The sequence below is a fragment of the Nelusetta ayraudi genome, unplaced genomic scaffold (genome assembly GCF_046127955.1).
Source record: "Nelusetta ayraudi isolate G7.1 ecotype Tasmania unplaced genomic scaffold, CSIRO-AGI_Nayr_v1 ptg000008l, whole genome shotgun sequence".
Taxonomy (NCBI): domain Eukaryota; kingdom Metazoa; phylum Chordata; class Actinopteri; order Tetraodontiformes; family Monacanthidae; genus Nelusetta; species Nelusetta ayraudi.
Genome location: NW_027466058.1, coordinates 1502522 through 1515862, shown reverse-complemented (window position 1 = coordinate 1515862; position 13341 = coordinate 1502522). Strand labels below are relative to the sequence as shown.

General features: G+C 52.7%; 1 protein-coding gene across 4 annotated transcripts in view; it reads left to right on the top strand.

The window, feature by feature from the left end:
- The window catches only part of slit1a (slit homolog 1a (Drosophila)), an 83848-nt gene that overhangs the window by 49936 nt on the left and 20571 nt on the right, over window positions 1-13341 (top strand). For all 4 annotated transcript variants that reach the window (XM_076018579.1, XM_076018581.1, XM_076018580.1 and 1 more), the window contains exons 8-14: window positions 569-732; window positions 4356-4503; window positions 8853-8924; window positions 11386-11457; window positions 11595-11666; window positions 11926-12069; window positions 12982-13145. In XM_076018579.1, the coding sequence (XP_075874694.1) occupies window positions 569-732; window positions 4356-4503; window positions 8853-8924; window positions 11386-11457; window positions 11595-11666; window positions 11926-12069; window positions 12982-13145 (836 nt within the window). The remainder of the gene's footprint in view (window positions 1-568; window positions 733-4355; window positions 4504-8852; window positions 8925-11385; window positions 11458-11594; window positions 11667-11925; window positions 12070-12981; window positions 13146-13341) is intronic.

Here is a 13341-nt window from a genome sequence, read left to right as displayed (position 1 = left end):
ATCCATCTCCATCTGAGGCCAAACGACAACAACTGGCCCAGATAGACGCTAACGTGCCCCCCCCTCGCACCGTGCACCGCTCGTGTGATTACTAAATCTGAGGGAATTAAAACAATTAGACCGCTGGGGAGTCGGGACTCTGTGTGCTCGCTCTGCTTGTGGTGATATTTTAGGGTCCCACCATATAACCCAACCCCACTCCTTCCCAGTGGGGTTGGGTTATATGGTTATATAGCTATTTTGTTTACGCATGCGATGCTTTTTGCCTTTTTTTTTTTTTTCTTGTCTTTGCGAGCTAACGTGCGTGCGGAGTTCGACCGGAGCACGCCGCCAGTTATTCTAGGCAGGCGCTGCATTCCAGGACTGATGTGTTTAGAGTGGATGGTACAGGGGGTGGTCCGCAATGTTCCTCCGTTTTAGAATTTTTGCCATTTACAAACATTTATGTGACATTTCTGCGGTACGCGCCATCGGATCTGATGAGCCGTTTTGGAAAGGACATCCAATCATCTTTGCATCCGTGACTGATTTTCCTCCCTTTTCTTCTCTTCGCTCTGCGTGCGAGCAGCCGCCTCCACTCCAACAACCTGAACTGCGACTGTCACCTGGCCTGGCTGGCCCAGTGGCTCCGGCAGAGGCCCACCGTGGGCCTGTTCACGCAGTGCGCCTCCCCCTCCGAGCTCAGGGGACTCAACGTGGCCGAGGTGCAGAAGCACGAGTTTGCCTGCTCAGGTAAGGAGGAGGAGCGATTGGGTCTTGTATTTATCTATTTATTTATTCCGTGTTTTTTTGTGTGTGTGTGTGTGTGTGTGTGTCAGTGCATTTCACACTCGCGCTCACCTGACAGCTCCCCCCACCCGTGCCCTCGGGCAAACCTCGCCGTGCTTTCCTGGACCCCTTTCATGTGTCTCCAGCTCTCAGGAGCGGCCAGCGGTGCCAGCAAATATCCGATCCGAGCGAAAAGCCGCTCCTGCCGAGGATTATTGTGTCTTTGAACTGACTGCCTCTGGTGCGCGTGAGAGTGCGTGCGTGTGGGCGTGGCGCGGCGCGGCGTGCACCCGGGTTATCATATCAGCGCGATGGGAAAGCAGCATGAGAACCTCCTGGCCGACGCAAGGCCATCTCACTCTCAACACCAGCTGTGTGAGGGGTGTTTGTGTCTACATTTGTGTGTGTGTGTGTGTGTGTGTGTGAGAGCACTCATGGGCGTGTGTGTGTGTCTCCCAGTCTCCATGGGTTGTGATTTTTGCATAGCCATACAGCGTGACGGCACGGATCATTAACTATTCATCGTCCAGGGAAAGAGACCCAAAGCATGGGAGTGTAACGCTTGCCGCTGCCAAAGGAGGGGGAGGGAGGGGCTTTCAGGGGGAACTTTAGGGTCTGACAGGAAGCAAATGCACAGAGTTAAAGTTTGGCTTGATAGGGAAGTGTAGATTACACTGATATGGCTCCTTGGATTGTTGGTGTTTTTTTGTAGAATGTCAGTAAAGGGTTTTCTGGACATATACTATCTGGAAAAACAAACTGCCCCCATTAAAATGAGCTCTGCTGGTCTTTAGTTAGGTATCTGTGTGTGCAGATACAGTCAAACATTCCCATTCATTCATGTGCACACACACACACACACACACACACACACACACACACACACACACACACACACGGTCTCCCAGTTCCCCCTGAAGTGGAAGAATGACCAGAAGTTGAACTCCCAGTGATGGACTCATTAGGGACTGGTTCACTGGCACACACATACACACACTTATTTTGTCAGAATGTGTGTGTGTGTGTGTGTGTGTGTGTGTTTTCGGTCACAGTGTGTGCACTTGCGCTGTGACCAGGCCAGGCCACCTGCGGGGGATTTGGGGGCGGGGCGGCGCTGTGTTGGAAAAAAGAGACGAAGGAAAAGAGAGACGTGAGAAAGGCAGCGCAGAATGCTAGTTGTTCCTTTTGCTAATTAGCGTCATCGTTCGCAGCGGTTTCTCAGTGATGTCATTGTGGGGAGGTAAGAGTTTCTGGCAGGTTGTCGGTCGGTAAATCACCGGGTTGGCAAGGTGAGTGCATGACCGAAAAAAGTTAGCTTGTTCATGTGATTTTTAAGGCTGTCTTAGCCGTGAGAATTTTGCAATGTGATCAAGTCCCACATGCTCGAAGTCGGGTTCAGCAGAAACAGCGCCCTTCAAAGTCAGAACTTCAGCTCATAAATTCAAAGGAACCTCAACAACCTCGGGATTGCAAAGCAGCATTGTGACCTCCCGGTTAGCAACAATGACAGGAAACAGACATGCATCCATGCAGTGTGCTGCCACATGCAGGTGTGGCCTAACAATACTTCACACATCTCACATTTTTTTGACTTGCGCAAATGTACAACTGCATTACCGCTGGTAGACAAAACACCCTCTCCCAAACTGTTTCCATCCAACCCATAATCCACTTGTGCAAAATTCAATTTAGCATGGCTCCAATTAGATGGAAAGAAAAGTCCTCAACCATATTTTTTTTATTATTATTTCACATTAGCGGTTGCCTCCAAAGATATTTGTTGAGTTGGTGGGATCGGAGGGGCAGTAACTGAACCAGGAGGGAGTTAATGGAGCAGTCGGGAGAGGGAAGGAGGGGGACAGAGAAGTGCGGGGAATAGAGAGGGTGGTGAAAGAGGTGGCGGCAGTGGCGGCGGCGGCAGTGGCAGCGGCGGCAGTGGCTGGAAAAGAGATAATGGGGAAAACAGTTTTTTGTGGGAGAACAGGGGGATGAGTGTACATCAAACAGCCTCACCTCAAGTATACCTGTCAGGCAGCTGTCATTGTTAAGGCTGCTCCAGCTGTGCTGTGCACTCTCCCTGATCCCAGACCTGTCAAATGTGCCATGTTAAATCAGGAGGGAGTTCTTCTCTGCCCTGCACCTGATCCCAGATCTGTCAGAGCGCTGCCTTCCCAGATCACAGGGCTCCGCGTCGGGAGGTTTTTAGGGATCGTGCCAGTGTTGATTCATGCTTGGGATGCTTTTTTTTTTTTTTCATTATTAATATGATTTTTTTTTTTTTTGCTGCGTTTACATGATTCCTAGATCTGTCAAAGAATCTCAGCCCTTCACGTAATTGATCATGATGGGCTGGAAGCAACGAGGTCTCACATAAAACATTTTGTACCGTCTAATCGGTCCAAGAGTTCGAGTTGTCACGGTAAAGTATACCGTCTGGCAGCCCTCGGCCTCTCCGCTGGGGGAGCAGAGGTTTGAGAACTGTGCGTTTCCCTGTCACTAACTTTTCACCATCGCTCATTCTGCCCCCCCCCCTCCCGATCTCTCCCCCACCTCCGCCCCCAACATTTTCCACGCAGGCTGAGCGGATAGATAGATAGGAAGGTAATCAAATATTCATGGTTTGAAACTTGGACTGGTATCGCTGTGTAAATGAGGCCATTTAAAAGTCTGTTTTATTCATTTTATCTGGGTTAGGCTAGCACACACACACACACACACACACACGCACGCACAAACACAGACGCGCTCACACGCACATGCACGAACCAAATACGCCATACCGGCAGATAGAGCGAGTGAGGGAGAGAGAGAGAGAGCGAGAGAGAGAGAGAGAGAGAGCGCGCCCGCTCTCCGCCGTGTCTTTGACAGTAGCGCAGCCATTTGAACAGGTACCTAGAGACATTGTGATGGGTTTTGTGCCCTGTATGCAAATGGAAAAGTTGTCGCGCTTCAGAACAAATGGAAGTAAAGAGGTGGGGGGAGGGGTTGGTGGTGGCGGTGGTGGTGGTGGGAGGACCGAATGTGCAGAACGGCATCAAATTCCGCCAAGAGAGAGCGCCGACTCTGGAGGAAAATTTGCAGCGAGATCAATGGATGTTATTGGGAGGCCTTCAATGGCTCCTCCGTCTCTATTATTCATGTCTTTTCTTCTGCTCTCAACATACCGCCGCGCCCCTTTGATAGATAACCTAGTTTCCTGCTCATTGATTCTCAAGGATGTGCGGCTTTACAATAAAGCCAGGACCGGGCCGCCACGTCTTCTCTCTTTACTTCTTTCTTTCCTTCCTTCCTTCCACCTCCCCCACCCCCAATGTCAGAGACTCCTTGGGAGCGCGCGGCAACATTTGCAATTCGCAAAAGTTGGTTGATGTCGTTAACGGAAGCGGAAGAAGAGCTCCGCGTCAGCGCGCAAATCCCCTCTGGCAAACAATCCCGCCCCGTAATCCTGCTCGGATTCACGCTGTGCTGCTCGCTGAGGAGCGGCTGAATCAACCCGCATGAGCTCGCGCACCTGTGTGGAGGGAGTTGGAGGGTGTGGTGCTCCCATCCTCCCCATCTTCACCATCTGCGTCTGGTCTTCTCCGCAGGTCACCAGGACTCCTCCAGCCCGCAGCCGTGCAGCGTCGGCGGAGGCTCGTGCCCCGCCATGTGCACCTGCAGCAACAACATCGTGGACTGCCGAGGGAAAGGCCTCACCGCCATCCCGGCCAACCTGCCAGACAGCATGGCGGAAATGTAAGGAGCCGTTGCCTCACTGCCTTCTTAAAACCTTATAGAGCCTCTCTAAGAGCGAGTTAGGGGATCTGTGTTTGGATCTGGATCCGTCTCATGTGATCAAAAATCATCAAAAGTCAAAATCTTCGCTAAACTGTATATTTAGCCCTCTGTTTATAGCCTGCAACAGTGCTCAGCTACCTAGCTGGACCAATTCTTTGTTGTAAGTTGACATCTGAGAGTCATCTGGCCAGGGTTCACTAGCCTGGGAGAAGTGTCAGTGACATAGCAGTTCCCTTTGTGATGTCACAAAGTTCAGACACAAATACTAGAAAGTAAGCGTAGGAAAGAGGCAGGAGTTTTCTCACTGTCAGGAGAACCAATGACAGTCGATATAAACATATTATTGTGATAAAACAGTGATAAAGTGAACTCAGGACATTATAGAAACCTTAATAGGCAATTCTGTGGTGTTAAAGATGCGGGCAGATGGTTCCTGATGGAGAAGCGTATGCTAAATCTGATCTCTGCATACGCAGATTGGTCTTGCACAGCTCAGGCAGTAATTGTTTTACTTTATACGGTTTTCCTAACGTCAAATCAAAACTACAGATGGTCCTGCGATGCACATTTTTTTTATTTTGCCAACATTCCCCCGGTGCCACCTGATATGTTCTGCAGCTCCATGTGGATCTGATGTGGGTCGTGTTGTGCCGCTCCTCTGATGTGTTCAATTTCCAGAGCAAACATCAAGTGGGGCAGCAATGAAAGGAAAAAGATGCGTGTTTCGGAGAACACGCTGCATGTGTTCCCTCGCAGTGGCGCCTGTTGTAATATTCCGTGTCCGCTCGTTCGGTCAACTGACAAGACCGAGACGCCTTCAGCATGCATCTTTCATGCCCCTCCTGCCTGCTCCTCTCACCGTGGCTCAACCCAGCAGGTAGACATCCATCTGTTTGCCCCGGCACCGGAGAGACACACGCAGGCCGGGAGCAGAGCTACACGCTCTTATCTGCTCAGACGGCTGTGAACCACATTGCGAGCGCTTCCCTCCCCTCACTTTATCAGCCGCCCGACATCTGTCCGGGCAATAACCGTCTGCGCTATCAGGCCCCGTCGGACGCGCGGGTAGTCGCGCTCCCTGCTCCCACTCGCCGCTTTATCAGCGGGGTTGCGAGCCGCCCTTGGCGGAGGTCGCGTTGACACAGCCGTGATGTATGGACGGGGGCGAAGGGGAGCGAAGGAGGGTGAAGGGGGGCCGAGGGCCTCCCGGGTTTTGCCGGCGTTCCCAGCGAGGGGCCGCGCGTGTCGTTGGGAGGACACGGCGAGTTTCTAGGTCTCCCGCTCCCCACGGGGTTCTGTTTATAAATACCCGGCTCGCGTGGTAGCCGCACATCCCATGTTCCCCAACAACCCTGACCCATTTCCAGTGCCGCGCTGTGCTCGATTTCCTAATTTGGGCATGTTTTGCGCCCCGTCAAAGAGGGTGACCAACAGTGAGATGTTTTGACACCTTTCAGCTGAGTCTTCGCACCGTCCTGAGCGTCGACTTCGAATCCTCAGCCTCGCCTGGTACGTTTCGCCTTACCAGTGGAAAATCTCTCTTGACCTTTGAACCCGACGACCGGTGAGCAGCTTTGACTGGAGGAGCAGGAACAGAGCTGAGCGATGGCTCTACCATACACTCCTTTCCGTAGACGGATTTTAAGAGTCTCGCAAGCCTTCACGTCCTACTGGTGCTTAACGGTCTACTGCTAATAAACTCCGCTGATTTATCTTTTACAAGGCCGTGCTGAAACCCGGGCCCTTGGTCCTGCCCATCACGCTACCACACCAGTCCTTCCTTCCTACTTTTAAATTTGCATTTCATTCCACTTTTTCGTGGGTCTTCTTCGCCCCGAACTCGCCAATTCACCACAGGGATGGGAAAGATCCAGTTTGCGGAAAAATAAAAATAAATAAAATTAAATTTGGGGAAATTCTTGTGAAGCAGCAGCGGGTTTGAGTCGAGCCCGAGGTTCATTACCAAGTAGCTCTCGATGGCGGCGAGGCGAGGCGAGCTAGCCGCCGGCTATCAAGGCCAGTCTAATGCCTCGTTAATGAGGCACTCTGAAACCGAAACGCCGACATGCTGCTCTCGTTATGTACAAATACGAGACCTGCAAACCTCGCCGTGCTGCTCTCCTGCCTAACGAACGGCCCCGGCCGCTGCCGACTCGGGCTGATTTCCCACAATCCCCAGCGAGACCGAGAAAACCTCGCCGCCCGTCCGGAAACGACCGAGCTGAACCCACCGCGTAATTGAATTGGTCGCTACGCTCCCGACATCCATCTCCAGCTCACTAATACCCAGAGGCATGATGCGTCCCCCCCAAGCCGACCCTTAATGAAAAGCATGCTCACACACTAATAAAAAGGATGAGGATGCATTGATTGGACGGACACAAAAGCACGACAGTCACACTCACAAACCTGACAAATGAGACGAAGATTATTGATTGTCTGTCCGGAGGAAACGGCGGGAGATTGTTTCCTCCGCCGCTGCCGATTGGACGGAGCAGCTCCTTTTGTTGATTGCGGGGATTAAGTTGCCGGGCAAATCGATCAGCCGGCAGCCCAGGCTTCAAAAAAACAAAACAACAAACTTGTCAGACAGACTGCGTTTGCGTGCTCTCTACTGGCTCCGGGGGGCCTTTTCGTTAAACGACTGACAAGCAGCGAGGCGCCGTGACATACGGACGCCCGGCAGCACGATGAGAAAAAAAAAAAAACACGTGCAACCGGCGTGCTGCGTGGCGCGGCGGCCGTCTCGTCAGGGGCGTACGCGAAGCCGCAGCGGCTCCCGAACACCCCCCCCCACCACCACCCTCCACCACCTCAACCTCCCCACTCTGGCGCACGGCGGCGAGGGCAGGGGAACCGCAGCGCTTGTCACGCCGCCGTAAATCCACAGACGGCATCGAGACGACGCAGACGAAAACAGACGGCGGGAGCTCGTCGGCCACAGGAATCTGCGGTGTGGGGAGCCGCTGCGATCCATCCAGCCAGCCAGCCAGCCAGCCAGCGTCAATTTGCGCTACATTGCGCCATAAACGCAGCAGCGGAGGCCACTCCTTTGAATGAAGGTGGGGGGGGGATAGGGAGACGAGCGCTCGGCGGTTGCGCGTAATGTGTAAGGAAATATCGATGTACAGACACAACCTCAGCGACGCAGGAGGCCGGCAGTAAATCTGAAGAGGTCCGCGCTTCAAGAATTTTGATGGTGTGGAAAGTGAAGCCGCGCCAGCGAAAATCCCACCGCACACTGGAGGGGCGTGGGGAATATTTGTGTGTTTGAATATTTTTCCCACGATCCTGCGGTGACAAACAAGAGTCACCACGGCCTCAAGCTGCGACCGGCCGACCGGCTGATTGGGCTGACTGGCTGACTGGCTGACTGTGGCTGACTGGTGCACACCCTGGCTGGAGTCCTGCAGCCGGTTCCGCTGCTGGGAGGCGGCAGCGTGGCAGGCAGGCAGGCGGTCAGGCGGGCGGGGGCCCACAGCTGGCCCCTTCTGGGCCCTGCTAAGCCTTGTTAAGGACAGTTTTAAAAGCTGTGAAGTGACCTGCAGATAAACAGCCCCTCTGCCACGTCTGGGACTGAAGCTGGGTCTTAAAGGAGCAGCCGGCAGCCCCCCCCCCACACACACACACCAAAAAAACAGCCAGACCTGCGTGCCCACACTAATGGGGATGCCTGCCCCCCCCCCTCCCACACACACACACACACACACACACACACACGCACTCCTTCCACCGCGACCATCTGAGACTGATTAGCCCTTTGTGACTGACTGCCGCGTCTCTCTGCGTATCCTCGTCTTTACTTTGGCAGCGTCCGACAGCGAGAAGGTTTTTTTGGGGTTTTTTTTTTCTACTTCGGCGGAATGAAAGTAAACAAAGATAAGGAATATTTCCCCGGGCGGCGCAGGTCTGAGTGGAAAAAACTTGCAGACGCGTCCCCTCAGGACAGACTGATGTCGGGATGTCGCATGAGCACAAGTGCCGGACCCCGTTAGCGCTCAGGCAGGCAACAATGTGAGGGGCTTTTATTTTTGGCACTGGTCAACAAACGGAGATGAAGCCTTGTCCCCCCAGGTCCTTTTCCACAGCACTTTAGTATTCCCAATGTTTATTGGTTCTGAGGATGTTATGACTCCGACATGCCTGGACCTATTACAGCTGGGGAGCAGATCGGCGCTAATATAATCAGGCCAATCAGCAAGGGTCAAAAGTGTCAGGGAGATTACTCAGCCCTCTTGCAATGTCGACTCCTATTGTTTGGTTAACTCCTCTTCTCCTCCTCTCCTCCTCTCCTCCTCTCTCCTCAGACGCCTGGAGCAGAATGGGATTAAGTCTGTTCCTCCCGGAGCCTTCTCTCCCTACAAGAAACTGCGTAGGATGTAAGTACAGCAGTGCGCTCACCTCAGGGCTATAATAATACCGACGAGAACAAGAAGTCTGGAAACAAGAGGGCTGGAAAAAGAAACAACAATTTTTCTTATTCAGCTTCCGAGGAGCATGAAGTATTTATTTTGTCTGTGCCCGAAGAACATATTGGTTCTCAGGCTTCGGGGGTGCCACGGAAAGCAAGCACTCGGATGCTGCAGCGGCAGCATAATAACAATTCTCATATTTCATGGCTACACACTGGTATTCCCTTGGCCGGTGCCGTGTCCAGTCTGCGTTGCGCCAGGGTTGGCACGCCGTAAACTGCGGGCGGGATGATGGTTCAGGGACAGGGAATGTGCCGGAATGACGGCTGAGGCTTCTTTCCCCCTGTGGGAGCGGAGCAGCGACAGGCTGGTAGCTCGCTGAAAAAGCGCGCGTGTGTGTTTTCGCTTCACCCGCTGAACCAGCTGTCTGACTAACCAGCCAAACCCATAACACCAGCACCGCCCGACCTGACCGAGACAGGGAAACTGAAGGTCAGGGAGTTTCACTCGCACTTCTGGGGCGGATTCCTCCCTGTTTGGTCAACCGGCTGATTCAGAAATGGCTGAGAGTTTAGCCGAGGTGAACACACACCAGTCACCAGTCTGGAGGAGCCGGCCGCTCCTGTCTGTGGCCGTGCTTCCCATGGGAAACCTAAATAAGCATTATAATTGGCTGTAAAGAAAAAAAAAAGAAAGAAAGCAGAAATCCTTGATTTTCAGGTCAAAGATTAATTTAATTTAAACTCCACAAGAGCTTAAAGTTAAATGTGCTACAGACACTAAAGAACGCACTAAATCGGTCTGTATTTTGCTGAAGAAATATAGAATATGGTATCGATGTGCTGGATCTAAAATGTATTTAATATTTAAATTTCTTCGACATAATAAAGATCTCTTCCGCACAACAATCAATCAAACGATTCAATCCCTTACCGGCTTTGTTGACGTTGGAGATGATGGACACCCGGTTACACATCACGGTTTAGCCAAAAAAAATACTCTCGCACGTCACGCTTTCTCTCCGCTGCGCCAATCTTCGGCAGATTGTGGTTATTCGTGTCAGGCTGATCAAATAATGAGGCAAGATTGAGTGCGGCACCTACTGGCAGGGAGGTATAAACACTGTCCGTATCGCTTATAAGTTTCCCTTTTGGGTTACCGCAAAGAAATGATTCAATCAAGTGATTTCTCTGCTTGTCGCAGAGAGTTCTGTTGTTTTTCTTTTCCAAAGGAAAATCTGGGTTTTCAGGAACGTACATAAAGCATCTTTAATGGTCGGCGGAAAGCGTTCTTCTTCATCTGCTTTTCCAAACAGTGGGCGACCTGCTACTGTTGCCGCATTTAGCAACAGAAATGCACCGGCGGGGGGACTGGGGGGTCTGTGCGTTGACCCTCGGTGCCTCTGTTGATCCAGCTGGCCCGCGTGCACCCACCGGCGCGGCCTCGCGGCGTGCGGACAGCGTCAATACATCACGATGAACACGGTTCCTCCCCCCCGGGAGCCCCCCCCCCGGGAGCCCCCCCCCCCCTCCCCCACCTCCCCCATCGCTGCAGATGTTTCATATTTAGCGGTGGGGTTTTCTGACGTATTATTTATGGAAAACAACTGGTATTTAAACACAATGCAATTTCCAGGGGGGTAGAAGATATATATAGGCCTCCGCGCTGCCGACTCTCCTTGTATATTTGTGGGCGGTTGAAATATGCGAGCAATGTCCCCGGCCACCCTGCGCGTCCTCCAGTCGTCCCAGCGACGCCAAAGACGCGCAACTCTCTTCCACCTTGGCCCAGTTTGGACGACCTACACGTGAACCGCTCTGCTCTCGGGATGGGGGGGAGACAGGCACCGCCGCCGCGCTTCCAGGAAACCTCAGTCCTCTTGCAAGACCAAGACGAATAGCTGCTTATTCAACAGTTAGAGGAGAAAATCCTCCTCTCGTGCACCACACCGTGATTTTTTTTTTTTTCCCCCCTACCTCAAAGGTCTCCTGTCCGCACAGTCCATTAACTCTGCACGTCTTTTTCTCCTCCTGACCTCGTGTTGGCCGACCGCACAGACGCGCAGGCTGGGTTGTTGTCCTGTATTAGGTTTTTTGTTCTGCCGATAGCTGCAAGAGCGGCCCGAGTCTTCGTCTTTTTCATCCGCGCACTCGACGCCGGGTGTGTTGACGGTGCCGCAAATACAACAAATCGCTGATGAGTAAATGTTTAATTTTGCGATACGACTCCAGCCAGATCTATTCCGCCGACTCCTTAAAAGGAGAAATTGAGAGCCGAGAGGAAAGTTCCAGGATTTGTCCTCCTCATCCTCCCGCTGGCGCACCTTCTCCCCTTGCTCGCCTCCACCCCTCAAAACCGAGGTGACAGTGGATTCCGATCTGCTGCTGACTTCCTCACCCTGCGTCCTTCTCCCTCTCCTCCACCGCAGAGACCTGAGCAACAACCAGATTTCCGAGATCGCCCCAGATGCCTTCCAGGGCCTGCGCTCTCTCAACTCCCTGTAAGTGCCCCCACTCCCGCCGGACCCCCCACCGCCACCCCGAGTCCAGTCCAGTCCAGTCGTGCTTCTGTGTCTGTGCATAAATTACTTGCTTGTCACTCCTGCGTCTAAACCGAGTCCACTTTGTGATTTTCCAGCGTGCTGTATGGAAATAAGATCACTGACCTGCCCAAGGGGGTGTTTGACGGCCTCTACGCCTTGCAACTGCTGTAAGCGGAACACACACACGCACACGTACACACACACACACACACACACACAGACACGTCCGCTCAATACTCCTACTCAGTGAAGAAGTCGTGCCCTTGAAGTAAACTTTGTACCTGCGCAGTTTTCTCTTCGGAATGCATAATGAATGAGCGCAAAGAGAAACTCTGACAGGCTGCTTCCCTCCGTGCTCTTCACATCTCCTTCCTCCTCCTCCTCCTCCTCCTCCTTCTCCTGCGCCCGCTCAACCTTCCTGCCCAGGCTGCTGAACGCCAACAAGATCCACTGCGTGCGCGCCAACGCCTTCCAGGACCTGCAGAACCTCTCGCTGCTGTCACTCTACGACAACAAGATCCAAACGCTGGCAAAGGGCACCTTCACGTCGCTCCGAGCCATACAGACCCTGTGAGTCAAACACACACACACACACACACACACAAATCCGCTCGCCCGCTGACACATGCTGAGCAATCACCATAAAACATGAGCCAACACAGGAGTTGTTTATTCACAGGTCCGTGTAAGAACACGGGAATGGGATCGCGAGGCGGAGAATAAATCAATCCTCAATAAAAACAGATGGTGACATGCTGCTTTTACGGCCATAGCACCATCCAAAATCATCTCCCCTGCTTGCACACACACACACACACACACACACACACACACACACAAATGCAACGCACGCAGGCACAAACACACGCAGGCACCTCCGTGATACACAAATCAGTCGACACACTGTCATTCATAACAACACAATACCACTGATCAGTGCAACATCAACAATGCCTGATAAACACAACACAATACAACACACACACACACACACACAAAGAGGGTCATGCCGGCCACCCGTGTTGACCACACAGACGCACAAAAGTTAAGCTAATACACTACACTAATATATATCTCTAGCCTGCCGACACAAGAATATTGTTTACCTCCTTTCGCTCAGTTTGCATTTCTGAAGGCGGTCGCTAACACTGACCGGTTTGGAATGCAGCTCTTTGTGATGTCACAAAGGGCACTGATATCTCTCCCAAGTCAGTGGCACGCCCTGCCTTTTGCAGCATCAGTTTTAACAGGAAGTTACAATTGAGCTTTTTTTTTTGAGAGCTGCTAACAGGAGGTTAATTGTGCCGTTTGTTTTTTAAGGATAATATCTGTGTAGGTAATTGATCGTGTGAGGCTGCTCCACTCGATGAAATGAAAAATACGAGGAAAAAACAAGTCGTCTCCGTCCCTGAGCTCCGCCAGGCAGCTAGCCGCCGGTCGCTAGGGCGAAGCCGCGCTAACAAGCTCCCTCTGCGCTTGCAGCCACCTGGCCCAGAATCCCTTCATCTGTGACTGCAACCTGAAGTGGCTGGCCGACTACCTGCGCTCCAACCCCATCGAGACCAGCGGCGCCCGCTGCGCCAGCCCTCGCCGCCTCGCAAACAAGCGCATCGGACAGATCAAGAGCAAGAAGTTCCGTTGCTCCGGTAGGACGGGAGCCAAGAAAAAAAAAACCTGCCTCCTGTCTCTCCCTCTCTCTCTCTCTCTCTCCCTCTCCTGGGGCCGGCCGCCTGGCCGTGTCGGGTCTCTCCTCTCTCCTCCTACCTTCTCTCTTTCCCTCCGCGGGGAGCAGCTTTTATCTCTCGATTGCTCCCTCTGGCTCAGCCACTGATCGCTCCTGGC